This window comes from Pseudopipra pipra, chromosome W (genome assembly GCF_036250125.1).
Source record: "Pseudopipra pipra isolate bDixPip1 chromosome W, bDixPip1.hap1, whole genome shotgun sequence".
Taxonomy (NCBI): Eukaryota; Metazoa; Chordata; class Aves; order Passeriformes; family Pipridae; genus Pseudopipra; species Pseudopipra pipra.
The window spans coordinates 2362596-2388332 of NC_087580.1; the positions used below are offsets into that span (position 1 = coordinate 2362596).

Consider the following 25737-nt stretch of genomic DNA (forward strand, 5'->3'; position numbering starts at 1 on the left):
CGACCGAAACAGCGGCACCGACGGACACTCGCGGCGGCACCGAGGGACACTGTGAGGGGGGACGAGCGGCCCCGGGGAGCGTCCCCTGCCCCGCGTCCCTAAAAGAGCTGCCCCGACGGACAGGCAGGTCCGCTCCGCCCTCGGGCACCGGGGGGATCGAGAGATTGTTCCCAACCAGCTCCCCCACAAAGTGAATTTTACAAGTTATTTTTAGTTTTCATTCTTTTCGTAGTTCGATTTCTCCTCCGCCCCCCGACTTTCCCCGGCCGCGGTCCTGCCCGTGCCCCGGGAGCCGCCGGTGGGTGCCGAACCCGCGGGAATCGGGATTTTTTCGCGCATTAACGGTGGGTTTTGGGTGCGATGGAGGCTCAGATCCGGGCGGACTCCGTCTGGCAGATCCACTGCAGCCCCGTGTCGCAGGCGCGGGGGTCGATCCTGTCCCCCTTGAGCGCCCCGCAGGCTCCGGGACCCTCCCCGAGGTCCTGCGGGAAGCTGCGGGTGCGGGAGGGGGCCCGTGTCACCCCCGGGGGGCCCTCGGGGGACAGGGGGGTGCCCACCCCGACCCCCCAGCGCTCCTCACCGGCTCCAGTCCGGGCGGGAGCCGTTCACCCACGTCCAGCCCATCCCGGGCGCGGGCACCGAGAGCCCGATCCAGAAGTGGCGCGTGGGTTTCCTCAGGGTCTCATTGAGGGAATCCTGGCCCGGGGAAAGGAGCAGTGGTGGCGCTGCCGGGCCGGGGATGGTCACCCCAAAATAGGCTCCATCCTCACCCCGGGACCGAGCCAGACCCATGTCCCCCCCCGATCTGCCACGGGCACCGCGGGGAATTTGGGAATGAGGGGTGTGATCCCAGGCTTCTGGGGAGCCCTTCGCCCTCCCCTGGGGTGCCTCCAGCCCCTCTGTCCCCTCGGTCCCTTCACCAGCTCGTCCTTGTCCCACGGCATCGCCATCGCGGCCCCGCGGGCCCCGCAGTCCTCCCGGCTCCCGTGCCACGAGTTCATCCTTTCCGAGACCCAGTAGCACTTGGTCCTGCCCAGCATCCAGCCCACGGGGCAGAGCCTGCACCCCTCGGCCTCTGCGGACAGACAGACGGACAGACAGACAGACCCCGGCGTGCTGAGGTACCGTGGGAGGACAGGGGGAGGCTCCAACCTGGCTTAAGTTTGGGGAGGGGGCATCGATGGGACCCCCGGGGGTGGGGGGTTACCTCGCAGGGGGCACAGGATCCTCCTCAGCTCCCTGAAGGTGCCGTCCAGGCTGGCACAGGGGGGTCCCAGGGAGGTGTTCCCCCACCTCCAGGTCGCCTCGGGCTGTACCCTCTCTGCCACCCACCAGGACACTGGGACAGGAGGATGCCCAGCCCGGTCAGGGGCACTGGGGGGGTGGGAAGGGGCAGAGGGGTCCGGGTGCCCCTTCCCAGCCCCCAAACTCACCCCACAGCACCAGGGACAGCGCCAGGGCAGCCGTGAGGGCCCCGAGGAGGCAGCGGGGACGGCGCGGGGGGGCTGTGGGGGGGACCCCCCGGGGTTCTGGAAAGCCAGATCCTACAGCTGGGGTGTGGAAAAGAGCACCGGTCACCCCCTCACCCACCCAGAGCCCGGGGCAGGGGGTCCTGGGGCAAAGCACCCTGGTGAGACCCCCCCCAAACGCCTGCAGCCCCCCCTGCCCAGGAGCAGGAGGAGGTGGGTGCCCCCAAAAAATCCCTCTGCTCCCTCTGTTGGGGGGTCCCAGCTCGGGGGGTGGGACAGCAGCCAAACACAGCCTCGAGAAAACCCCCCAGCCCCTCCTCCCTCAATCCCTGCCTCAGTTTCCCCACCCTGAGCAGCTCTTGGGGACCCCAGGGGTGACATCACCCCACCCCCCCGAGTCCCTCTTCCCCCCCCGATCTGGGGGGGCCCAGCGGACACGACCCCCCCCAGTACCTGCCCCTGGGGAGGACGGGGGGCTCCCCGCAGCCCCTCGTTTCCTCCACTGCTCTAAGGCCATGTAGCCGTCCTGGTCCTCCATGTCCCGCCGCTCAGCGCCGGGGACCCGCAGTGGTCACAGGAGGAAGGGACAGGAAGCCAAAGCGCCGCTGCCCCCCCGGGCTGGTGTGAACTGGCAGCGGGTTCGGAGCTTCCTGTACCCAAACCAAAGCCCCACAACTGCTGGGGGGACTCGTCCTGACGGCCCCGAGGGGTGGGGGGTCGGGGGTCTGTGTCCAGAGGAAGGAAACCCACGGGAAGGGACAAGGAGGACAAGGAGACACAGCACGAGGTGCTGGGAGAGAAAAACCACTCCTCACACCCCCGCTAAAATGGTGAAAATAAGAGATCAAGGTGTTGATCGAGATCTCTAAGAGATAAGAATCGATAAAATACCATCAAAAGGAGCACAAAATGAGAGAATTGCTCAATAAAGCACCAGTTCTGTCCAAAAATAGACACAGTTTCACGGAGCTCATGCCTGGTTTTCCCAGTCATGTCTGTAGGGTAACATTGGCTCAGCCAGAAGCCCCACTTCTCTTGCCCCCTAATGAGGAGCAATTTTATTAGGCTAATTAATCACTGATTAATTAGTCCCTGATCTCCTTTTTTTCTCTGCCAGGCACAGGCCAGCATGGGCTCCGCAGGCTGCAGGGCTGCTGCGTCCTGCTGGCGCTTAACCCATCGATTTTATTTGCCCCAAAAAGGGGGAAATGGCCCCGAATCCCTTTGCCCGAGCGGAGGAGGGGACAGAGTTCTGGCAGAAAACTCCAAAAGTCGGTTTTGCCCAGCTTGGGAAGAACAAACCAAACAGAAGTGAGGTGGGACCCCCCAGCAGCACTTCTGTGCTGTCCTCCCCCCCCCCCCCGAAGCCCTCCCTGGGGTGCTGGAGGGTGACTGGGCAGACTGGGAGCACTGGGAAGGGGCTCAGCCCCCCCGTCACCCCCGGGAGCTCCAAGGCTCCAACAGCCGGGATGGAACACGGCGGAGGGAGCAGGGGAAGGGACGGGGCTGCCGGCGCTGGACGGGGCGCGAGGGACAGGTGGGGAAGGCAATAAACAGTAAAAGGGCGACGAAAGAAAAAACTCGGCGGCAGCGAAAGGGTCAGTGAGTCACACACGTCCCATGTCACATCCACACGGCAGAGCCACGGCGGGGGGGGATCGAAAAACAGCCAATGGGAAGCGTCAGAGACCCCGTCAGCCAATGGGAAGCGTCGAAGGGCCCCTGTCAGCCAATGGGAAGCGTCGAAGAGCCCCATCAGCCAATGGGAAGCGACGTGTCCTGATGTCAATTAAACCACACTGAGAAGCTGCTGGAGAAGAGCAAAAAACAACTTTTCAGTTGTTGCGTCAGTTGCGGAGTTTGTTTGCTGGTTTGTGACTAAACCGACCCTACCGCGAAATCTCACAGTCACTGAGAGCTGCCCTGCGAGGTGAGTACTTGAGAGCAGCTCCTGGGCTGCCAAACTCGGGGTGGCACAATCCCGAGCACCCTCTCAGGTGCTGCTTCTTCCCCTCGGGAGGCTGAGCCCGTTCTGCAGCTGCCCTGAGCCAGCAGCGTCCAGGCAATGGCACCCCCATGTCGCGACAAAGCCACAACAGGGAGCTTGTCTGCAGGTGTTTTTTTTTTTTCTTTTTTTTTTTCAAAAAAACCCAACCCAACCCAAACCAGCAAAACAACAAAAAATTATGAAAAAAACCAAATTCCAGTTCCCTGCCTGCAGTTTGAAGTTCGTGTGTTTTCTTATTTCCTTCTTAAAAGAACACCAGGATGGATTTAGAAAAAACTGTTAGTCATTAATCCATTCCTTTCTTGTGCCCACAAGAACTACTGGTGAGTGACCTCTCCCTGATCCCTCAGCACGACTTTAGAGCCTTTCCTCAATTAAACATTTCCCCCGATAATGAAAGACTGTATAAAAAGTCATAAATATAGTTAGGACAATATTTTGGGTTGGGTGTATTTTGGTCCATCTTTTCTGGTATCATTTAAAGTGCACGCCCCCATCCCAGCCACGTGGGACCCCTTCAGCCAAAAACCTCCCCCCTGGGTTTCTCAGATTTCCAACCAGTGGTCATACATCTCCAACAGCTTCTCATTTCTTCTGGCTCTGGACTGTGCAGCTTTCACGGGGTGAAAGTTTGGAATAATTCTGTCCCCTGCCCGGGTGAGGAGGGGGGTGACAGAGCAGCATCTGGCACCAACCAGGGCCAGCCCATCACAGATCCCTTGGTTGGGAACTCTTAAATATTTGTAAGTAAGCAAGGTGCAAAAATGGACTTTGTTCCTTGGAAAATGAATCACACTGAGATCTGCTGGAGAACAGCCAAAGAGCTGTACAAGTCAAAACCACGCCTCTGTTATTTGACTCTCTTCCCCTGTCTGTGGCTCAACAGACTCAGTTCCGGGAAATCATCCACCCGTTGACAGCTGCCCTGCGAGGTGAGTACTCCAGAGCAGCCCCTGGGCTGCCAAACTCGGGGTGGTGGGTGCTCCCTGCCCACAGTGAGCCACGGCTGGGACAGGGCTGAGCCCCCACATCATGGTCTTGTCTCTGGGGGGGCTGCAATGACCACCTGATTAATTAAACGTGGCACGTTGAAGGGCAGGGAGGAGTAAACGCCAAAGGTCACAGTTTTACAGCTTTTGCTGCCGTGGGGTTGGTTTGAGTGTCTGCTGTGGGGTTGGGCTGGTTTGTCATTTTTGCTGCTTCTTCAGTGATTTTGTTCGGGTTTTTTTCAGCCCCTTGTTGCTGACAGAGTTGCTTCTTGGGAAGAGAATTGAGCAAATTGTGGTGCAAAGAGGTAAATAATGATATAAAAAGGACTTTAATTTGTTTCAGTTGAGTGGAATAAACAGTGATTTTGGGGGGAGCTGGAGGGAACCAGCTGGAAACCACGGTGGGCTTGGGAGGGATTGAACCTGGGCAGGAGCTTGGGCTGCACCAGGGGGGGTCTCACAACGTGAACCTTCGGGGGTCTTTTTAGGGGAATTTGTGGAATTTGTACAGTCAACACTGGGAGGCAGAAATTAGTCATCATAAAGGAGCAAAAATGACAGTGGGACTGAGTGAATCAGGAAATGCACTGGGTGCCTTTTATTTTCAAATTGACACTTCAGTTTTGCAAATACTAAAACCTTCACCAGGGCATTCATTTCTGGCTCAGAATTGGGTTTGGGAGGGATTAAACTTGAGCAGGAGCTCAGGCTGCCTCAGGTGGGGTCTTACAAGGTGAACCTTCGTGGGTCTTTTTAAGGGAATTTGTTGAATTTGTTCAGTCGACACTGGGAGGCAGAAATTAAAGTAGGACTGAAATTTTGGCTTGAAATGAGGGGGTTGAATTTGTGCACTGGGGCTTCTGCCATATGGAGCAGGTCCAGACACATCATAGTTTAGTTTCTGAAATAACAAGCCCTTCATCTGTAAGGATCTCTTCCCCACTTTCGTGCTCAGCTCCAGCTCAGAGCTTGGGCAAGGTCTGCCCTTTATCCTGTTGCACTTTAGAAACCCCCGAGATGAGGAAGCACCCCCCCCTTCTGGCTCATCCTGTGTTTGTTTCTCCTACCAATTTAACCCTCTCACTGCTCTGGAAACACTGTTATCTGAGCACTCCTTGAGTTTTCTCCTGCAAATCCCCTCTGAGGGAACCACTTTGTGCTTTTTTCACATCTCTTTACCCACAATCAAACCTTTGCAGCTTTCAGAGCTGACTTTTGCAATGAAATATTGCTGTTTATCAGGACACGTTCCTGTTGCTGCTGATAACTTAACACAAGACCCAAGAGGACCAAAAGCTGCTGTCCCTGTTGGTTTGGGTGCAGGGAACCAGGTCGTGCTCCTGCAACAGTGGGCACAGGGAGGAGAAACCAGAGCAAAAGAAGCTTGTGTGGAGCCACGAACAGAAAACCCGAGCAGAAGAGATGCTGTGAACTGTCACAGGCTACTTTCCATCCTGTGTGTTTTTGCAAAAGGGCCCCCAAAGCACAAATTCTGCTCCAAGCCCTGGTGCCTTTTCCTCCCTTTTGGCAGCAGCTCCTGAGCCCTGAACAGGCTCCTGTCCCTTGCAAACACTTCAGCTGCCTTTGACCTGTGAGCTCTCAATGGCTTATTTATTTAATAAAGTGTTTTTAAACTTGTCTTTCTCTTTCATTCTGCTTAATTTGTTGGGGTTGTTTTTTTCCTCCTTAATCTTTGTCCCTCCTCTCTCTTTCCCTCCCTTATCTTTTCCCCTCCCCTCGGCCCTTTGTGCTGCCTCCTGTGCCGGAGGCGTGTTCAGCTCAGAACAAAGTCCTGCCAGACTGCCCTTGGCACCATGACAACGCTGAGAGCCAGTGCCAACCCCACAGGGGCTGTTGTGGCTGGCTGGGCTGTGGCCCAGGAGGTCTCAGCTCCCTGCAGGTCCCCTCAGCCTCTCCTCTCCTTCCACCCCAGGCTGCCGAGTGCATCCACCCCACAGAGCCCAGGGAACGTCAGCCCCGGGCCATGAGGTTTCTGTGCCACGATGGGGAAGGGAATCCAAAAGCCAAATTCTTCAATCCAGGAAGAAACACTGAACACCTGCAGTGATCCAGAGAAACAGTGCAAATGGGGTAATGCTGGGAAAACCCCAAACCTTCCGAGGGAGGGCGGGGTGTGGGAAGAGCATCTCGCTCCAGGGGGAGCACCAGTGGGATGGGGATGGAGCCTTTGGGTGGGTGTGGAGCAGCCCAGGCACAGCTGCACTGAATTCCATGCTGGGGAATTCACCTCTGGAGGCTGAAGATCCGTCTCCAGGCCCTCAAACACACCTTTGTGGCTTTGAAGGACTCCTGAGCCCCCAGAGGGCTCCCTGGATGGGCCTGGGTGGGCCTGGGGATGGACTGAGGGTCCAGCACAGGAGGGCAAAGTAGAGGGGAGAGGAGCCAGGCCATCCTCACCCTGCTCTTTCCTGCCCCAGGGTCCTACAGAACCGAGTCAGACTGGAGAACATCCCCCAAGATGTGTGTTCTCGCTCAGAGTGTGTTCCTGGGGATCCTCACCTTGAGCCTGGTCATGGCACTGACTGGTGAGTCCCACCCAGACACCCCCATGGGGAGGATCTGGGCCAGGCGCCTCCGTTTTGGGAGGTGGGAGGATCCCAGGACATTCCCAGCATCAAGGGAGGCTCCCAAAGTGGGTGACTCCCTTTTTTCCCTACACTTTGCTCCAGGCACCTGCTCCTCACTCAGTCACACCATTGCCTTTCCCAAGAGAATAATCCCCAGTTTCCCTCTTCCAGCTGCTGGAATAAACCAAGGAATCAACCCCATTTTGCTGCTTTTCAGGGCTGCCCACGTGTCTGACTCAGCTTTCTGTGTTTCAGTTCTCAGTGTGAGACCCCCTTTCCCTGAGCCGGAATTCTCCCACGTGTGCCCAGACACCTGGCCTGGTTTCCAAGGAAAATGTTATTATTTTTCTGAGGCTGAGGGCAACTGGACCACGGGCCGGACAAGGTGTGAGGCCCTGGGAGCTTCCCTGGCCACCATAAGCACGAGGGTTGAACTGGTGAGGACTGGGATGAACTGGTGAGGACTGGGATGAACTGGTGAGGACTGGGCTTGAGCCTCTGCAGCAGCTCCGGGGTGGGAAACACGGGGAAACCAAGAGGATAAATCAGCCCCAAACCCCCCAGGCTGGCCCCAAAGTGCTGCCAGTGCTGGAGCCGGGAGCCAAGCCCTTGGGAAAAGCCCCAGGTCTGGCTGGGGGTGGACACAGGAGGGAAAGAGGAGGTGGGGAAGGCAAGACTGGCCAAAGCCAACGTTTCTTTGCCTTCCAGGCCTTCCTTCTGCACTATAAAGGTGAAGCAAACCACTGGATCGGGCTGAGAATGAGGGATAACAGCTGGGAATGGATCAATGGCACGGCCTTGAACGGCAGGTGGGTCCCTGTGTCCGTGCTGGAGCCCCGGGTGGGCCCCAGGGATTTCCTGGAGTCTGGGATGCCCCATCCTGGGATGGGCACCTTCTCCTGCCCCGTGTCCAGGCAGCTCCTGGCTTTCCATGGGGGGTTGGGATGGGCCGAGGTCGCTGCCCCCCAACCCTGATCAGAGAATTAGAGACCCCCCCCAGCCAAAGCCCTTCTCTGCCGGAGGGGAAATCCCAGCTCTTCTTAATTTTTTTGGGGGGGGAGTTTTCTTCTTTTCTTCCCTTTCTCACTCTGGTCCCGTTGGCATTGCAGGTTTGAGGTGAGGGGTGTGGGGCCCTGTGGGTACCTCGATGACGGATGGATCAGCTCATCCCTGTGCCACACGGAGAAGAACTGGATCTGCAGCCGCCCCGACGACTATGAACTCTGGAAGGGGAAATTAAGAGACCCCAAACCAGGACTTTCAACCTAAATCTCTGGCCAGATGAGGGATGTTCACCCCAGCACTGCAACTGAAATATTCGGGGTGAATCTAAAAAATCAGGTATAAGGAGCTGGTTAGGGACTTACCAGGAGAATAGGCATAGCTCAGACCGGTGCTTCTCTTGGCCCTCCATTTCGGTGGGAGGTAAATCAGCCTCTTTTCTCGCTTTTTTTCAGCCTTATTTCAAGCTTTTTCCGCGTTGACCACGGTTTGAGGGCAGTTTTGGGGTGAGAAAAGAGCCTTTTAGTGTCCGTTCTTACCCTCCTGTTACTTCTGCATCACTCCCGCTCTTCTCACCCTCGGTGTGTGCTGATTGGCCGATTAAACCGCGCCCCCTCACTCCCATTGGCCACTCCTCCCCACGCTCCACCCCCTCCCTTTCCCCACCCTCAGGGCGGACCTGCTTGGGAACTGCGCCCCCCCGCGGGCAGCGCGGGAAAGGCGGGGTGCGGACCTGGTTGAGGACTGCGAGAGCGGGGTCGGGGGTGTCCGTTTTAAGTAGAAAAAGGCGGATTTTGGGGCCGGTTTTGCAACGTTTTGCATTAATAAAGAGCGGGTGTTTATAAAACTGAAGCTTGAAAGCTGCTTTTTAAAATCGTTGCTTTGTTATACACAAAAAAACAACCAGTTTGGGTGTATTGTCCATGATTTGTGATGCCCCCAAACCACCAATTATTAATTGTGAACTAATAACTGTGTGCTAGTCATTGTGTTAATAACTGATTTTTATATCCCAAACCCACCATTTGGGGTGAATTGATGACTAATTTAATATACCCCAAACAATGGGGAGAACCCCCCCAAAATCCTCTGGGGAGTGGTGCAGACTCCAGGCAGGACCTGGTTGACCAAAACAACCTCAGTTTTGGGTGAGATCTCCATTTTTGACCTTTTATTCTGCAAAATAACCTTTCAGCACCGCGAGCGGTGGTGACAGAACAACGCTCAACTGGGGCACCAAACGCCTAAAATAACGAGGGGAACCCCCCCAAAACTTTTTCAGGAGCAGGTGCCAACTCCGAGCAGGAGCCACGGGTGGGAATTCTGAGGCGGAATTTCCGTTTTCAACCTTTTATTCTGCAAAACCACCTTTGGCCCCCATTCTGGAATGGCCTCTGGAAACCAAAGAACCAAGCCCCCACCATGTGACAGTTCAACCCCATCCGTGTGCCAAGGGCTCCTTTGTGGTGCCACAGCCTGTCCTCTCCATTCCAGAATGGGCCCTGGCAACCAAAGAACCAACGCCCTCCAACCCCAAAGTGAAGCCCCACCTTTGTGCCATGGGCCCTCTTGTGATGTCACAGACTGTCCTCTCCATTCCAGAATGGCTGCTGGAAACCAAAACACCAGTGTCTCACAGCCCCTAGTGCAGCCCAACCCATGTGCCATGGGCCCCTTTGTGATGTCACAGCCTGTCCTCTCCATTCTGGAATAGCCCCTGGAAACCAAAGAACCAACACACCACACCCCCACAATGCAGCCCCACCTGTCTGCCACGGGACTCTTTGTGAAGTCACGGCCTTTCCCCCAGGAAAGAAAGCCTGGAACCTTCAGGTTTCAGATGCAGTTGGAGGGCCACCCTGGGCACTCCATGGGCAGCAAGAGCTTTCTGTCCTGGCCCTTTTTGTCTGGCAGGAATCTTCAGCTGTGTTCAGTTTGGGCAGTCAGACTGGCAATTTCAGCACAGGGCTCCTGCAAGTGAACGACAGCCCTTCCCTCCAGGAAAGAAACACCTTACCCTCGGTCTCTTCTCCTGTTCCTTAAAACACAACCTGCAGGGGAGCTTTCTGGGATCTCTTCTCTTGGGAATTGGGAAGACAGACCCACTCCCATGTTTAACACCTCAGGCAAAACCACCCTTTGAACACCTTTCCCAACCCTCCCCAACCTTTCCCAAAGCCCAGATTTTACAGGTGTCCTGTAATTATGGCCCAATCTCACCCAAGCCCACAAACCATGACAGAAACCTCTCAGCCTCACGCTGCGTCCTTCCCATTGCTGTGCCTTATGTGCAGGCAAAAGGCCTTAAAATCAAGTCCCCAAAATTCATGGCCTGTTCTTTTTCCCAGAAAAGAAGGCGTGGTGAACTCTCCAGACCAGGGAACTGGAAGATCTCCCCAAAACTCCTTTGGTACACGCTGCAGGGCCAATGATTCCTCTGCTCTGCCCTGTCGGCGCTGCTTTGTCTCATCTGGGTCCCCAGAAACTGTCAGTGAAAGCTGGGGAATAAAATCTCTGAGCAGTTGGTTGGTTTCCAGAGGTGACCCTACTTCATTCAGCGCTGAAGGGACACAGCAATTGCTCTCTAATACATGTACATCAGTTCTCAAAACTTTTAACTCTTTTTACATTTTAGCAGACAAAGGAATTCCTGTCCATTGGCTTACCAGTTCTCTGCAGGAATTCTTCTTCTCTCTTCTATTGGCTCTCGATTTCTCACTTTGCATGATACTTAGTCCACAGTTTTTGTCCTTTTCTTGTCTTTTCCCTGGATAGAGAAAACCTCAGTAACTGTCTGTGTTAGTTTTGTCTTTGTCTCTGGTTTCTCTAAGGGTCTTTGTGGTTTAGAAATTCTGCCTTCTTGGTGTCCAGGTCTCAAAAATAGATTTCTCTGCCAGGTCTCTGACCACTGAAATAGGGCAGGCCTTAAGCTTTTACTTTGTTTTTCTAACAAATGGCCATGGCCCAGAACTTGTCCATCATCCATTCTCTATTGCCCCCATTCAATCTCCTGCCAGCAGTTTCTCCCCACTGCTGGGTGGGCTCCTTTGCCAAGCACTAGAACTTGTTGGGGAACAGGCCCAGTCCTGTTGCCTATTTTTCGTGGGGATGTGCAGGAGGGCATTGAGTCTTCCATGAGCAAATTGGCAGAGGACCCCAAGCTGGCTTGCAGTGTGGATGTGCTGGAGGGTAGGAAGGCTGTGCAGAGGGACCTGGACAGGCTGGACCTCTGGGCCGAGCCGGTGGGCATGAGGTTCAAGAGTGCCTTTGGTGCCTTTGGGGCCTCTGGCCACAAGAACCCCCTGCAGCTCCAGGTCGGGGGCAGAGGAGCTGCAAAGGGTCCCTGTGGGAGAGGCCCTGGGGGTGCAGGTGGACAGAGGCTGAACCTGAGCCAGCGGGTGCCCGGGTGGGCAAGAAGGCCAAGGGCAGGCTGGCCTGGATCAGAAAGAGTGTGGCAGCAGGAGCAGGGCAGTGATGCTTCTGCTGGACTGGGCACTGGTGAGGCCACAGCTGGAGTGCTGTGTCCAGCCCTGGGCCCCTCAATTCAGGGAGAACCTTGAGGGGCTGGAGTGGGTGGAGAGCAGGGCAATGGAGCTGGGCAAGGGTCTGCAGTGCATGGCCTGTGAGGAGCAGCTGAGGGAGCTGGGCTTCTCCAACCTGGAGATGAGGAGGCTCGGGGCTGACCTTCTCCCTGTCCACAACTTCCTGACAGGAGCCAGGTGGGGGTCAGCCCCTTCTCCGAGGCAACAGGCGACAGGACAAGAGGACACGAGGACCTGCCTGTCAGGGGCTGTTTGTCAGGGACAGGAGCAGGACTTTTTGGAGAGAAACAGGGATTAGGTATTGAAATGGGCTGCCCAGGGAGGTGGTGGAGTCAGCGTCCCTGGAGGTGTTTAAGCAAAGACTGGCCATGGCACTGAGTGCCGTGGTCTGCTTGACGTGCTGGGGATGGGGCGTAGGCTGGACCCCGGTTGATCTCACAAGTCTCTGCCAAGCTCATGGACTCTGGGCTTCTGTGCCAGCCCAGCCTTTGGGGACAGCGTGCTGGTGGCTCCGAGGCTCCGTCCTTGCTTTGCCTTGCCCATCTCATTGCACAGCAATGGGGCACAGGCTGAGCCCCAGGGACACCAGAGCCAGGCGGCCTGAGCTCTTCTTCCTGCAGCGTCTGCCTGGGGCAGCCCAGCCAGGCCTGAGTCTCTGCAGGAGAGGCCAAGCCCAGCCAGAGAGGGCTCAGCCCTCTGAGGCTGCACTCACTGCAAAGGGAACAAAACATTGGCCCAGAGGACATCCTGCCCCCAAATGGAGAACTGGAAAGGTCAAGAATAAAAAAGTCACCCCTCTCTATTCTTCAAAAAATGTTCAGACCTCTTTCCTAAAAGCATCCAGGACTCGGGTCACTCAGTTTTCTCTCTGACAAGGGTTTTTCCGTGGTTCCCCTCAATTCCCAGCCTGCCCAGGATCACTTATGAGGTCCCAACCCCCACTTTTTCCCCCTCTCCCACCCCTTACCCATCATCCCCCAATCCCCAACCCCCTCATGCTCACTTTGGTGGGTTCCACCTTTCTCGTTTCCCCCACTTTTCTGACCTCTCCCACCCCTTTCCCATCAGCCCCCAATTCTCAGTCTCGCTCCCCCTCCACTTTTGGGGGGTCCCACTCCCCTCCCACTCCCTTTGGGGTCCCACCACCCCTTTTATCCCCTCTGACTCACTGACCCCCCCCTTCCCAACACCCCCTCTCACCCCAGAGCTCCTCACCTGCAGCCGGGAGAGCTCCCAGTAACACCAGTGCCCATAAATGTCCCCCCCAAAAAAAGGGTTAGGTGGGGTCCTGGGTGGGCTCTGAGTGAGTTTGGGGGTTCCTTGGAGCATGGCCCCACTGGCTCCCAGTTCCCCTCTCTGTAGTTCCAGTCACTCCCAGTATGATCCCGGTCACTGACAGTCACTCCTAGGGTGGTTCCTGTATGGTCCTGGTCACTCCCAATAGGATCCCAGTTGCCCCCAAGGTGGTCCCAGTTGCTCCCAGTCCCCCCCAGGATGGTTCCTTTCCCTCTCAGGGACTCCCAGTCTGAGTCCAGTATGGCCCCAGGCACATTCAGTCACTGCCTGGACGATGCCATTTGCCCCTGCATGGTCCCAGTTGCTCCCAGTATGATCCCACTATGAGTCCAGACATTCCTAGTATGATCCCAGGAACTTGAAGTATGAATCCAGTTTGATCCCAGTCATCCCCAGTATGGTTGCAGGACCTCTCACATACTCCCAATATTATTGCAGTCACTCCCAGGATGATCCCATTATGAACCCAGTTGCCCCCAGCGTGGTTCCAGTTGCTCCCATTCACCCCTACTGTGCTTCCAGTCACTCCCAGTATCATCCCTGTCACTCCCAGCCACTGCCAGTAGATCCCACTTGCCTCCAACATGCTCCCAGTCACCCCCAGTATCATCTCAGTCACTTTTAGTCATACCCAGTATCATCCCACTATGATCCCAGTCACTCCCGGTACGATACCAGTCTGTCCAAGTAGGATCCAAGTTACCCCCTGCATGGTCCCAGTTGCTCCCAGTCACCCCACTAGAGTTCCACTCCCTCCCAGTCCCTCCCAGGACCATCCCAGTAGGATCCCAGTGACACCCCAGATGGTGGCACTCACACCCAGGATGAACCCAGACATGCCCTGGCACTCCCAGTAGAAAGCCATTTGCCCCCAGCAGGGTCCCAGTTCCTCCCAGTCACTGACTGTGGTTCCAGTTGCTCCCAGTATGATCCCTGGCACTCCCAGTCACTCCCACTGTGATCCCAGTCAGTCCCAGTATGATCCCAGTCACTCCTGGTCTCTCCCAGTATATCCCAGTTGCTGCCAGTGTGGTCCCACTCACTCCTGGTTTCTCCCAGTAGCTTCCAGCATAATCCCAGTCGCTCACAGCCACTCCCAGTCACCCCCAATATGGTCCTAGTTGCTCCCAGTATGATCCCAGTCACTCCCAGTATGATCCCACTTGCTCCCAGTATATCCCAGTTGTGCTAACATGGTTCCAGCTGTCCTCAGAATGCTCCCAGTCACTCCCAGTATGACCCCAGTCACCCTCACTGTGGGCCCAGTGGCTCCCAAGATGATCCCATTGCCCCCAGCATGGACCAACTTGCTCCCACTGTGGTCCCAGTATGACCCCAGTTATCCCCAGTGTGGTCGCAGTTGCTCCCAGTTCCTCCCAGTGTGATCCCAGTTGCTCCCAGCAGAGATTCAGTTGCTCCCATTATGATCCAGTATGATCCCTGTATGATCTCAGTACAATCACAGTTACCCCAGCATGGTCCCAATTGCTCACAGTTGCCCCCAACACAGTCCAAGTCACTCCCAGTGTGGTCCCAGTCACCCTCAGGATGGTTGCAGACTCTCCCAGTATAGCCCAGTTGCCCTCAGCATGCTCACAGTCACACCCAGTTACTTCCACTTGCCCCAGGATGCTTCCAGTTCCCATCAGTAGGATCCCAGTCACTCCCAGTCTATGCCAGTTGCCTCCAGAATGCACCCTGTCACTCCCAGTCACTCCCAGTTTCTTCCAGGTTGATCCCAGTTTCTCCAAGTGTGTCCCCAGTTGCCTTCCAGCACGGCCCCACTGGATCCCAGTTCCCCTCTGAGTAGTTCCAGTCACTCCCAGTATGATCCCAGTCACTTACAGTCACTTCCAGGATGGTTCCTGTACGGTCCTGGTCACTCCCACAGTGATCCCAGTCACTCCCAGTCACTCCCAATAGGATCCCAGTTGCCCCAAGGTGGTCCCAGTTGCTCCCATTCCCCCTCATGACGGTTCCTTTCCCTCTCAGGGACTCCCAGTCTGAGTCCAGTCTGGCCCCAGGCACTTTCAGTCACTGCCTGGATGATGCCATTTGCCCCCTGCATGGTCCCAGTTGCTCCCAGTATGATCCCACTATGAGTCCAGTCACACCCAGTATGATCCCAGGAACTTGGAGACAACTTCCAGTACGAATCCAGTTTGATCCCAGTCATCCCCAGTATGGTTACAGTCCCTGTCACATACTCCCAGTATTGTTGCAGTCACTCCCAGGATGATCCCTGTCAGTCTCAGGATGATCCCAGTATGAGCCCAGCACAGGCCCGGCTGCTCCCACTCTGATCCCAGTTTCCCCCAGCGTGGTTCCAGTTGCTCCCATTAACCACTTCTCTGGTTCCAGTAACTCCCAGTATGATCCCAGCCATTCCAGTACAATACCACTCTATCCTAGGAGGATCTAAGTTACCCCTGCATGGTCCCAGTTGCTCCCAGTCAGCCCACTACAGTTCCAGTCCCTCCCAGTATGATCCCTGTCACTGCCAGTCTCTCCCAGTCTCTCCCAGTTACTTCCAGTCTGTCCCAGTCGACCTCAGCATGCTCCCAGTCACACCAATTATGCTCCCAGTCAGTTCCAGTGTGGTTCTAGTCACTCCCAGTATGATCCCAGTTGCCCCCAGCCTGGTTGCTCCAGGATGGATCAGGAATGGGGACAACCCGGAGTTCCCCCCGTGTCACCCCGTTCTGGGGGGGCTCTGGGGGGGCACCTGCACCCCAACACGGCACCCAGTGCTCCACAAAAGGGGCCGGGACCCCCCGACACCGCCCCACAGACCCACAAGAACCCCCCAACCCGCTCAGAGCCCACCCAGAGCCCCCAAACCCCAACTGTGGGGAGACCTTTCTGGGCACTTGGGGTGCCGGGAGCCCCCCCGGCTGCGGGGGCAACTCCCCCGTGTGCCGGCAGAGCCGCAGCGCCCAGTGCTCCCCACCTCGAGCCCACCGGCGCCCCCCCCCTCGCCCCCAGCGCCCCCCGGGACGGCAATTTGGGCAGGGGGGAGGGGGGGGCGCCCAGGCCGGGCCCCCCCCGCGCTGTCCCGGCCGTGGCGGCTGCGGCGGGGGCCGAGTGCGGGCGGGAGCGGCCAAGAGCCCAGCGCTGCCCCATCCCGACCTGCCCCAGCTCCAGCCCTGCTCCTGCCGCGGGAGGCCATGGCTTTGGGGGCAAGGGGGGGCAAGGGGGGGCAAGGGGGGCCCAAGGGGGCTGGGCCAGGGGGGGAAGGGCTGCAGGGGGCGGATCCCGGAGGAGGAAACCCGCCAAAAGCGGCGGCCCAGCCGAGGGAGGAGCCGAGCGGGAGCACAAAGAAGAGCAGCCCAAAGGTCCTGGCGGTCGCTCGGCAATGGCGGGGGGGGCGAGAGCGGTTTGGGGGCCCCCCGTGAGAGCCGGGGGGGAACCCTGGTAGCCGCGGAGTGAGGAGAGTGGAGAGGGGCGATCCCGGAGCTGGGGGACCCCCAGAATGCTGGAGGGGGGGGGGGCAGAGAGGGAGCGCCGGGCCCCTTAAGCGGGGGTCCCGGAGAGGGGGAAGGCCTTGGAGTGTGGAGAGGAGGGGGGGCCTTGAGGCGGGGTGGGAGCCGAGAGCGCCAAGAGGTTTGCGAGGGTGGGAGGCGAGATAGGAGGGCCGGCCGGCCCCGGGAGGCAGAGTGGGGAGAAGTGAGCCCTGGGACCCCCCTGGCAACACTAAAGGGGACCCCGGCGAGTGGGAACCCCCCGGAACTGCGGGACCCCCGGCAGCCCGGAGAAGGGGGAACCCCAATGCAGGCAGAAGTGCCATCAGGCCAGACAGGGGGGACCCCCCTAACCCCAGAGAGCAGAGAGGGGGAACTCCTGGGAGGGGATTTTGGGCTGAATGTTTGTGGTTTTGGGGTTTTTATGGGCACAGGATGCCTGGTGAGTTCTAGGGCTGGACTTGGGCAGGAGAAACACCCAAGGCAATGTGCTCACCCCTTGTTTCCCCCCCCCCCATCAGGATTTCTGCTTCCCAAAGCTTGGGCGGATGGAGGAGGAGGCTGCGAGGAAGAGGAAGATGCCGCGGGCCCCCCAGGCAGGTGAGGAGGAAGTCAGTGCCCCTTTGGGTTGGTCTTTTGTCTTTTGTGGCCGTCCTGCCGGGGCCGGAGTTGGGGGGATGTCCTTGGGCTTCCCTGTGGGCCGGAGGCAAATCCCCTGCCTGTCCTTGTTGCTTCCTGCCCCAGGCCCCAAGGTGAGGCCGGAGAGCGCGGAGGACAAATCCCGTCGGCAGAGCCTGGTGGGAGAGGCCGTTTTGAAGGGCTCCCCGGCGCAGGAAGGCAGCGGGGAGGAAAAGGGCCGGAGATGCCCCCGCAGGAGGGGCTCCAAAGCCAGCCCAGGGGGCTGTGAGGAGGAAAGAGCCAGCGTGTGCCGGGAAGGCGGCCGGAGCTTGAGGCGGAGCTGCGAGCTGGTGGTCCCTGAGCAGCCTCCCAGCAGAGAGGAGCACTTCAGGTGCTTAGAATGTGGGAAGAGCTTCAGGACGAGCACCAACCTCCTGAGGCACCAGCACATCCACAGTGGGGAACGGCCCTACAAGTGTAGGGAATGTGGGAAGAGCTTCAGTGACAGCGCCCACCTGCTCCGACACCAGGTGATCCACAGTGGGGAAAAGCCCTACACGTGTGGGAAATGTGGGAACAGCTTCAGCCAGAAGTCCTGCCTGATCCGCCACCAGCTCATCCACACTGGAGAACAACCTTACACCTGTGGGGAATGTGGGAAGAGCTTCAACCGGAGATTCAACCTCCGCACTCATCTGGGCCTGCACTCCAGGGAACGGCCCTACAAGTGCTTGGAATGTGGGAAGAGCTTCAGCCAGAGCTCTGATCTGATCCACCACCAGAAGATCCACAGTGGGGAACGGCCCTACAAGTGCCCGGAATGTGGAAAGAGGTTTAGAACCAGCTCCCATCTCCTCATGCATGAGCAGATACACACGGGGGAGAGGCCCTTCCGCTGCAGCGACTGCGGGAAGGGCTTCAAACGCAACTCCCACCTCGTCATCCACCGTCGCATCCACACCGGGGAGAAGCCCTACAAGTGTGACGAGTGTGAGAGGAGCTTCACCAACAGCTCTGCCTTGACCTACCACCAACGGACCCACCAGTAATGGAAGCCCCGAGTGCCCCAACTGCGGGAAGAGCTTCGGCCGCTGCTCCAACTCCATCAGCCATGGGAGGACCTGCATTGGATGATCCACAGGGACCCCCGTTGGGCACAGACCTGGTGACCAACATTCCTGGTGATCCATGTTGGGCAGTGTATTGGGGCCTTGGGCATAATGTATTTAAGGAGGAAAAAAACCTTGTGCAGATGGAATTGGGTGTAGAGAGGAGCAGAGTGGGAATAGGGGAGAGGAACAGCTCTGCAGACCCCCAGGGCAATGCAGGAGGAGGGGCAGGAGGTGCCCCAGGCCTAGAGCTGAGATTCCCCTGCAGCCCAAGGAGGAGCCCACGGCGGAGCAGGAGATGCCCACAAAGAAGGATTTGAACCCGTGGGCAGCCCGTGCTGGAGCAGAGTCCCTGCAGCTGCTGCGGCCCCAGAGAGCTCCAAGGGTCTCATCAGCACTGCTGGTTGTGGGGCCACTCAGAGGGGCTTTAGGCACAGGAATTGTCCTTCCTGGCCACAATGGAAGTCTGTGACTTTCTCTGAAATTTGGAGAACAAAAATAGGATTCTACTTGGGTTGTTCTTCAGGTTGTTCATTAAAAAAGCAGGAGCTCATTGTCTCAAGGACTTGCGCAGGTCCGAGGGGTTTTCAGTCCCAGCCCCCCAGGTCACCCCCCAAGGTGCTGGACGGCCCTTCAGACCCACCTGAGCCCACCCCCCATGTGCCCACCCTGTGCAGGGCAGCTCGGGGAGCCCCCGGGACAGGGGATGGTGCCTCTGGACCTGCCTCCCGAGGGGCTTCTGCCACCCCTGGGGGGCACAGAGGGGACAGGGGCACCCTCAGCTCCTCCTGCCACGAGCTGAGCTGGGACAACAGCCTGAGCTCCCGGGGTCTGGGCAGGTCCTGCTCCCTCCTGGGGCTTTGCCTGGATGCTCCTGTGCTCCTCAAATAAAAACACAAAAAGCTCATAATCCCCCAAGGGCCCAGCAGTCACAGCTCTCCTCAGCAAAGCAAAACCGGTTCCATAGGAGTGATTTGTGGAATATTTATAAGGAAAAAAAGTCAAAAAACCAGACCAAGGATCAACTGACAGAGACGAAAATACCTGTGGATGCTGCTGTTGAGTCACTGGCAACTGCAAAGTGTTTCTATACTTACTAAAACTATATAACCCCCCTCCAGCAGGTGTTGTTGGCATAAAATTATTACCAGGCTGGTACTTGCCCAGGTGAGAACCCTCTGTCTGTGTCTGCAAAGGGAAGACCCCAAAGGATGATTTTCTTCCTTTCCCAATGCTTGAATTTTTATAAGGTTTAATTGATGCCACGTTTTGTTCCTGTCCCCGAGCCCCAAATTCCTCCTGGTGGGGCAGCCCCGCCGAGCTTTGCAGCCGGGAAACCCGATCTGGGGGTTTGCTCCCTGTTCCTCAGGTGCTTGAACACAGCAGAGGGGCAGCGGGACCCTCCAGCCCCGCCCCAAGAGCCCGTGGGGGCAACTCCCTGGGCAGCCCGAGGGACAGCGCCAGGGCGGCCGTCAGGGCCCCGAGGGGACAGCGGGGACAGCGGGGGGGCTGCGGCGAGGCCCCCCCACAGCTCTGGAATGGCAGATCCAGAATGGGGGTGGGGAAGGGGTGCGGAAAAAAGGGGAGGCTCGAGAGCACCCGTCACCCCCCACCCCCAGAGCCCGAAGCAGGGTGTCCTGGGGCAAAGCCCCTGGTGAGACCCCCCAAAGCCCTGCAGCCCCCCCTGCACAGGGGGATGCAGGGACTGGGAAAGGGATTGCAGGGGTTGTGGAGCTGGATACAGGGGTGCAGGGGGGTCCCAGAGCTGGGGAAGGAGATGCAGGGGGGTCTCAGTGCCCAGGAACGGGGATTCAAGGGGGGCCCAGGGTCAAGGCAAAGGGGGGCTCCCCCCGGGATGGGGGTCCCGGGAGGGCACACACGCTCCGGGGGGGGCACACACGACCCCCGGGGACCCCCCTCAGCTCCTCCCGCAGGCAGAGGCCGAGCCCCAGCCCAGGGAGACGAAGCCAAAGACGGAGCCCCGACCCCCGTCAGCATCTTGGGGGGGCGGCGTCTGGGGCAGCTCTGGGGGGGCGGGGGGGGCAGGACCCGGGAAACGGCGGCGGCTGCTGGGAAGGGACCGGGATGGACTGGGATGGACTGGGACAGACTGGGATGGACTGGGACACCGGGATACAGCTGGAGCAGGACGGGGACCCCTCGAGACCAGAAATGGGGCAACGGGGATCATACTGGGAGCAACTGGGACTGTCACCAAACGGGAATAAAACTCTCTGTCACTGCAATGTCAGGATTAGAAAGCGGTTTAAATTTTTTCGGCACTGGGTGCGGGGGTGGGGGGGTTCTCCTCCCATCACCCCCACACTGGGCTGTCTCACACCCTGGTTTCTGTGGATGTAACTAATACATGTGCATTACACTTCCTCAAACTCATGCATATATATTAAACACTCCCACAGATTCTCTTACACTTTTGAATCAGTTCTCAGAACTCATTTACATCAGAGTAGGGGTCTCTCGCGGGTCTCTGGTGGCCCTTTGGGGAACATCCCTTCTTCACATTATCCTTCTTTGGTCACAGGCCTGAAAAACCAGTTTCTTCTTCTGGAATGCTTCCCAGCTCTGGGGGCTGGCCAAGATACTCCTTCTTATCAGTGCTGCTTTTCCCGGCATCAGACCTGGCCCCGGGGGGGATCGGGGGTCGTTCCCAACCGGCTCCGCTCCGCCCTCGGGCCCCGCTGGAGCCGCCCCGCAGTTCCCACCCGGCTCCGCCGCACGGCCCGGGCCCCGCGTGTCCCGCTGCCGCCTGCCCGGCCCCGCCGAGCCCAGAAACGCCGCCAAATCGCTCAGAGGGACCAAAAACCCTTCCCGTGGGCAGCGAGGGGCGCGGGGGGTCCCTGTGAAGGCCCTTCCCCTCAGTCACTGCTGGGCACCCGCCGCCCCCGCCCCGAGCCGGGGCCCTTCCCAGCGCTCCCAGTGTGCCCAGCCAGCCCCGAGCGCCCCAGGGAGGGCTTCAGCTGGGCACGGCACACAAGGGCTGCTGGGGGGTCCCACCTCACTGCGGGGCCCTTGGTTCTTCCCGGGCTGGGCAAACCCGGCGGGTGGAGTTTTGTGCCAGAACTCTGTCCCCTCCTGCGCTCGGCCCACGGGATTCGGGGCCGTTTTCCCTTTTTGGGGCAAATAAATCCGAGGTGTTGAGCACTGACAGGACGCAGCAGCCCTGCAGCCTGCGGAGCCCGGGCTGGCCTGTGCCTGGCAGAGGAACAAAGCAGCTCAGGGGCAAATGACTCCTGGTTAATTGGCCTAATAAATTGCTCCTAATTAGGGGGCAGACAAGTGAGGCCCCGGGGCTTCCTGCCCCCCACAGGGCTGGGAAAGCAGGGCCAGGAGCTCCACAACACTGTATTTGTGTCTATTTTCAGATAGATCTGGCATTTCATTGATCAATTCTGGACATTTTATGCTTGTTTAATGATATTTTATTGATTCTCTTCAAGATGAGGATCAACATCTGTATCCTTACAGACATGGTGCTTTCCAAGGAGAGCAGGACACAGGCAGAGCCAGGAGAACCAGCCTGCAATCACACAGTGCCACCAGGCAGAGATATTGTAGAGCAAAGACTCCCTTCAGGTTGGAAGGAAACTCTGCATTCAGTGAGCTGCTTGGAGAATGTGTGCCCACAGCTCTGTTGGAAGCTGACAGCAGGGAATAACATTCCCAAGCAGCTGCAGCTCTGCCCGGAAGGAAGGACTGTCTGTAGGTTCAGACACTTCTGAGTTTGACCCTTCAGACCATAGTGACCCTTTCAGAGAAAACACTGAGCACAAGTGTGTTTGAAGAGCTCAAGCTGACTGAGAAGGGCTGCAAAGCATCCTGGAGAGCTGATTTCCAAGATCTCCGTGGGCATTTGGCACCTTGATAAACTTCTCTTCTTCCCTCAGTGCCCAGGGAACACCAGACAGGGTCACCCAAGGGTTTCCCTTGGAGTGCCCTGGGCTTGGCTGGTGGAATCTTCTTGGGGGAGGGCAGGGATGAGATGAAGGCAGTTGGGTGAGACTTTGGAGTGGAAGATTGTGCCTGTTTGGGGTTTTCTGTCTTGAAAAAAAGGCTCACCATGAGCTGTAGAAGGCCCTGTGCTGGGTAGATTCAGCTACTTGAATAAAGTTTTCAGTTTAAGATACTTGTTTTTTAGCAGCTCCTGATACCTCCAAAAGCCAGGTCAGGATCCCCAACAATTTCCTTTCCTATGTGGATATAATTACTTGGCAGGACTCTGTTGTGGAGTCTAATGCTCTGTACTAAGACATTTCTGGAATAGTATTCCAAGGAGCATCCCAAGCATTGTATCCTGTCCTGCTCCCTTCTCTAATGTATCCATATATAAAACTCAGTAATTTCCCTTTTACAGCCTATTTATTTACCTAAATGAGTTCATTTGACTTCCATATATTAAGGGATGGCTTTATTTCCTGGTATATTTTTCCTGATGAAATAAATAATCCAACAGTTCTGCTGGAGTCCAAGTTCTTAAATCACTGGAGTTTTCATTGCATGTATTGTGTAACAGGTTGAAAAATTCCTTAGCTGGCAGCTGGAACAAAACTCCATCCAGCTCCCCGAGCTTGCAAACCTCCTTCTTAAACAGCAGGAAGAGCCCCAGTAGATGCCCAAGTGCTGCAGAATGGCAGGAAATGCAGGCAGTGCAGTGGTTGCAGTGTGTGAATCTCTGCAGTTCAGCAGAGGCTCCTCATCCCTCTGGAGCAGGGAGGTCACTGCTGGGAAGTTGTGCTGTGCAGAAGCCTTGAGCTCCTGTGGCAGGACGAGCACAGGGCAGTGCCACGGCCTTTGTGGGGAAGATCCTGCCGGGCCTGCCAAGTGCTGCTGCTCTTTGTAAAGCGGGAGAGTTGTGGGTCCTTGCGAGGAGGAGAATGAAGATGTTCAGCAGCAGAAAGCAGAGCAGAGCAGTGCCCTCCTTTTGTCCGGGACTGCCGAGGGGGCACTGAACCTGGCGAGCCCTGAGCCAGGAGCAACAGGAGGGCAGTGTAAACCCGACAGTCCTGGAACAGCACGAGAGGCTGCAGAGCTGGAGAAGGAATTCTGCGGGAATACTCAAGTCCGGAATGCTGCTGGAAGCGTCCCTTTGGCCCCTAGAATTGCCCTGGGAGTTTGCTGCCAGGCTTTGCTGCTCTCCTGCTGCAGTGAGTCAATGGGAGCTGCCGGGTGCTGTGGGCTGGCGATGCCGTGGGGAGCAGCTGCCCGGCCGTGGTGCCCCTTGCCGTGGGTGCCGTGCGGGCTGACGGTGCCGGCGGGTTCCGTGGCAGCGCCGGAGCCCGGCGGGATCCGCAGCGCGTCCCGCCCGGCGCTGCAGGACCGGCAACGGCAGCGAGGGCTGCCAGGCCTTGGGAAAGCTGCGACCTGCAGGAGCTGTCAGGGCTCCAAGGCACAGCCCGGGGGGCCAGCAGAGACACAGAGTTCCTGCCGTGCCCATTCCCGTTCCTGCCGTGCCCGTTCCCATTGCTGGTAATGCCCAGCCTGCTCCCAGGGTCCCCATTCCTGTCCCCAGTGTCCCCATCCTTGTTCCCCACATTCCCATTCCCGCTCCAGGTGTTCCCATTACCAGTTGCTGGTAATGCCCCACCTGTTCCCCAGACCCCATCCTGGTCCCCCATGTCCCCATTCCCATTCCCGGTATTGCCATTCCCAACTCCTAATGTCCCCATTCCCAGTTCCTGTTGTCCGCAACCTTTTGCTGGCTTTCCCATCCAGTTCCTGGTGTCCTCATCCCTTTCCCCATTGTCTCCTGGTGTTCCCATTCCCTGTTCCTGGTGTCCCCAACCTGCTCTTGGTATCCCCATTCCCAACTTCTGGTGACTCCAACTTGTTCCCAGTGTCCCCATCCTGGTCCTCCAAGTCCCCATTCCCATTCCTGCTGTCCCCAACCTGCTCCCAGTGTCCCCCATTCCTGTCCCCCTTGTTCCCATCCTGGCCTTCCACATCCCCATTCCCAGTGTTCCCATCCCAGTCCTGACGTCCCCATTCCTGGTGTCCCCAACCTGCTCCCTGTATCCTCATCCCTCTCCCCAGTGTCCCCAATGTCCCCATCCCAGCCCCCCTGTCCCCATTCCCATTCCTGGTTCCCACAGAGGAACTGCCGGATGCTGGAGGAGGAGCCAGGATTTATTGCCCAAAGCAGGAGATTTTCACACCAAAATTAAAACCCTGGTGACATCACCACTGTCCCTGTGATGTCACCGCTGTCCCTGTGATGTCATTGCTATTTCTGTGACGTCACTGCTGTTTCTGTGACGTCACCGATGTCTCTGTGATGTAACCACTGTCTCTGTGATGTCACCGGTGTCCCTGTGATGTCACTGCTGTCCTTGTGATGTCACCGATGTGCCTGTGATGTCACTGCTCTCTCTGTGATGTCACTGCTGTGCCTGTGATGTCACCATTGTCCCCAGGGTTGTCACCGATGTTCCCAGTGATGTCACTGCTGTCCCACCAATGATGTTCTCCCACTTTTTCCACTTTAGTTAAGATTTTTTTAATCTCTTTTGTATTTAAAAAAATATTTTATATATATTTATAAATTTATATATATATATTTATATATATTTTAGATATATATTTATATATTTATATATATTTATATATTTACACATATGATATATATTGATATATTCATTTATTTTATATATATTGATATATTATATGTATATTTATATATTTATATATTTAACATATATTTTTATGTGTACATTATATATATTTATATGTTTACATATTTTATATATTTTTATATTTATTTATTTTTATATGTATGTATATATTTATATATTTATATATAAATATATTTATATATTTATATATATTAAATATTTATATATATTTATATATATTTGCATATTCATATATTTTTTATATACTGTTGTATATATTTTATATTCTCAGCTCCTCCCTCCAGAGCATTCCCTTGCTCATTCTGTTCCCTCCCAGGGCCAGTTTCTCCCTCTCAGGGTGTCCCAGCACTGCCCTAAATAGGATTTATATCCATTTCTGGCTGGAATTTCAGCCCATGAAACAATCGGCTTCAATCAGTTCTCTGAGGGTCACTGGGACAATGGAACTAAAGCCACAACCTGTAAGTAAATTTACTCGTTGAAGTTTTAATTAATTTTATTTAATTTAATTCAATTTAAGAAATTAAATTTAAATTTAATTAAATTAATTTAATTTAAGAAATTAAATTTAAATTAAATTTAATTAAATCAATTTAATAAGTTTAATTTAACTAATTAAAAATTAAATTTAATTTAATAAATAAATAAATTTAATTTAATAATTTAAATTTAAATTAAATTAAAATTGAATTTAAATTAAATTAATTAGTCAATTTAATTTATTTAATTTAGTAAATTAAATTTAAATTAAATTAAATTAATAAATTAAATTAAAATAAATCAAATTGATAAATTAAATTAAAATTAAATTAAATTAAATGATTTAACAGTTCCTCGAAGGCACAGAAATTACAAAACACCTACAACCCTCTGCCTCGGATGTTACAATTTATATGACACTCTTTGTTCAATCCTGTTTTTTTCCACGCTCAGGCTTTTGCCCTGGTCCAAACCCATTTCCTACAGCATGGACATGGCCTAAAACAGCAAAGATGTTCTTCTGAAACA

At 55.8% G+C, this 25737-nt stretch overlaps 3 protein-coding genes and 1 long non-coding RNA gene across 4 annotated transcripts; 3 read left to right on the top strand and 1 right to left on the bottom strand.

The window, feature by feature from the left end:
• Window positions 1-246: 246 nt before the first annotated feature.
• On the bottom strand, window positions 247-2007 carry LOC135404781 (killer cell lectin-like receptor subfamily B member 1C). The gene is made up of 5 exons (XM_064639516.1): window positions 1923-2007; window positions 1434-1550; window positions 1208-1339; window positions 921-1075; window positions 247-696 (listed from the first exon to the last, which is right to left on the bottom strand). The coding sequence occupies exons 1-5, from the start codon at window positions 2005-2007 to the stop codon at window positions 577-579; spliced, it is 609 nt and encodes a 202-aa protein (XP_064495586.1). The 3' UTR covers window positions 247-576.
• Window positions 2008-4301: 2294 nt separating this feature from the next.
• LOC135405810 (uncharacterized) lies at window positions 4302-6466 on the top strand. Its single transcript, XR_010426018.1, has 3 exons — window positions 4302-4409; window positions 4710-4771; window positions 6400-6466. It is a non-coding gene; the product is annotated as an uncharacterized LOC135405810 (long non-coding RNA).
• Window positions 6467-6945: 479 nt separating this feature from the next.
• LOC135404783 (uncharacterized) lies at window positions 6946-8908 on the top strand. The gene is given in 3 exon segments (XM_064639517.1): window positions 6946-7498; window positions 7500-7863; window positions 8164-8908. Coding segments are annotated over 3 exon segments (1077 nt in total). The 3' UTR covers window positions 8324-8908.
• Window positions 8909-17373: 8465 nt separating this feature from the next.
• Window positions 17374-18022, top strand: LOC135404784 (gastrula zinc finger protein XlCGF49.1-like). The gene is made up of 2 exons (XM_064639518.1): window positions 17374-17412; window positions 17504-18022. Exons 1-2 carry the CDS (start codon window positions 17374-17376, stop codon window positions 18020-18022), a joined length of 558 nt encoding a protein of 185 aa, XP_064495588.1.
• The last annotated feature ends 7715 nt before the right edge of the window (window positions 18023-25737 follow it).

Bases quoted from the DNA above. Each gene is read 5' to 3' on its own strand.
- LOC135404781 (XM_064639516.1), bottom strand. From the start codon at position 2,007: ATGGAGGACCAGGACGGCTACATGGCCTTAGAGCAGTGGAGGAAACGA. The intron at 1,340-1,433 runs GTGAGTTTGGGG...CTCCTGTCCCAG, and splicing joins GCTGTCCCTGGTGCTGTGGG to TGTCCTGGTGGGTGGCAGAG. The intron at 1,076-1,207 runs GTAACCCCCCAC...GTCTGTCCGCAG, and splicing joins GATCCTGTGCCCCCTGCGAG to AGGCCGAGGGGTGCAGGCTC.
- LOC135404784 (XM_064639518.1), top strand. From the start codon at position 17,374: ATGTGGGAAGAGCTTCAGGACGAGCACCAACCTCCTGAG. The intron at 17,413-17,503 runs GCACCAGCACAT...CTCCGACACCAG, and splicing joins ACGAGCACCAACCTCCTGAG to GTGATCCACAGTGGGGAAAA.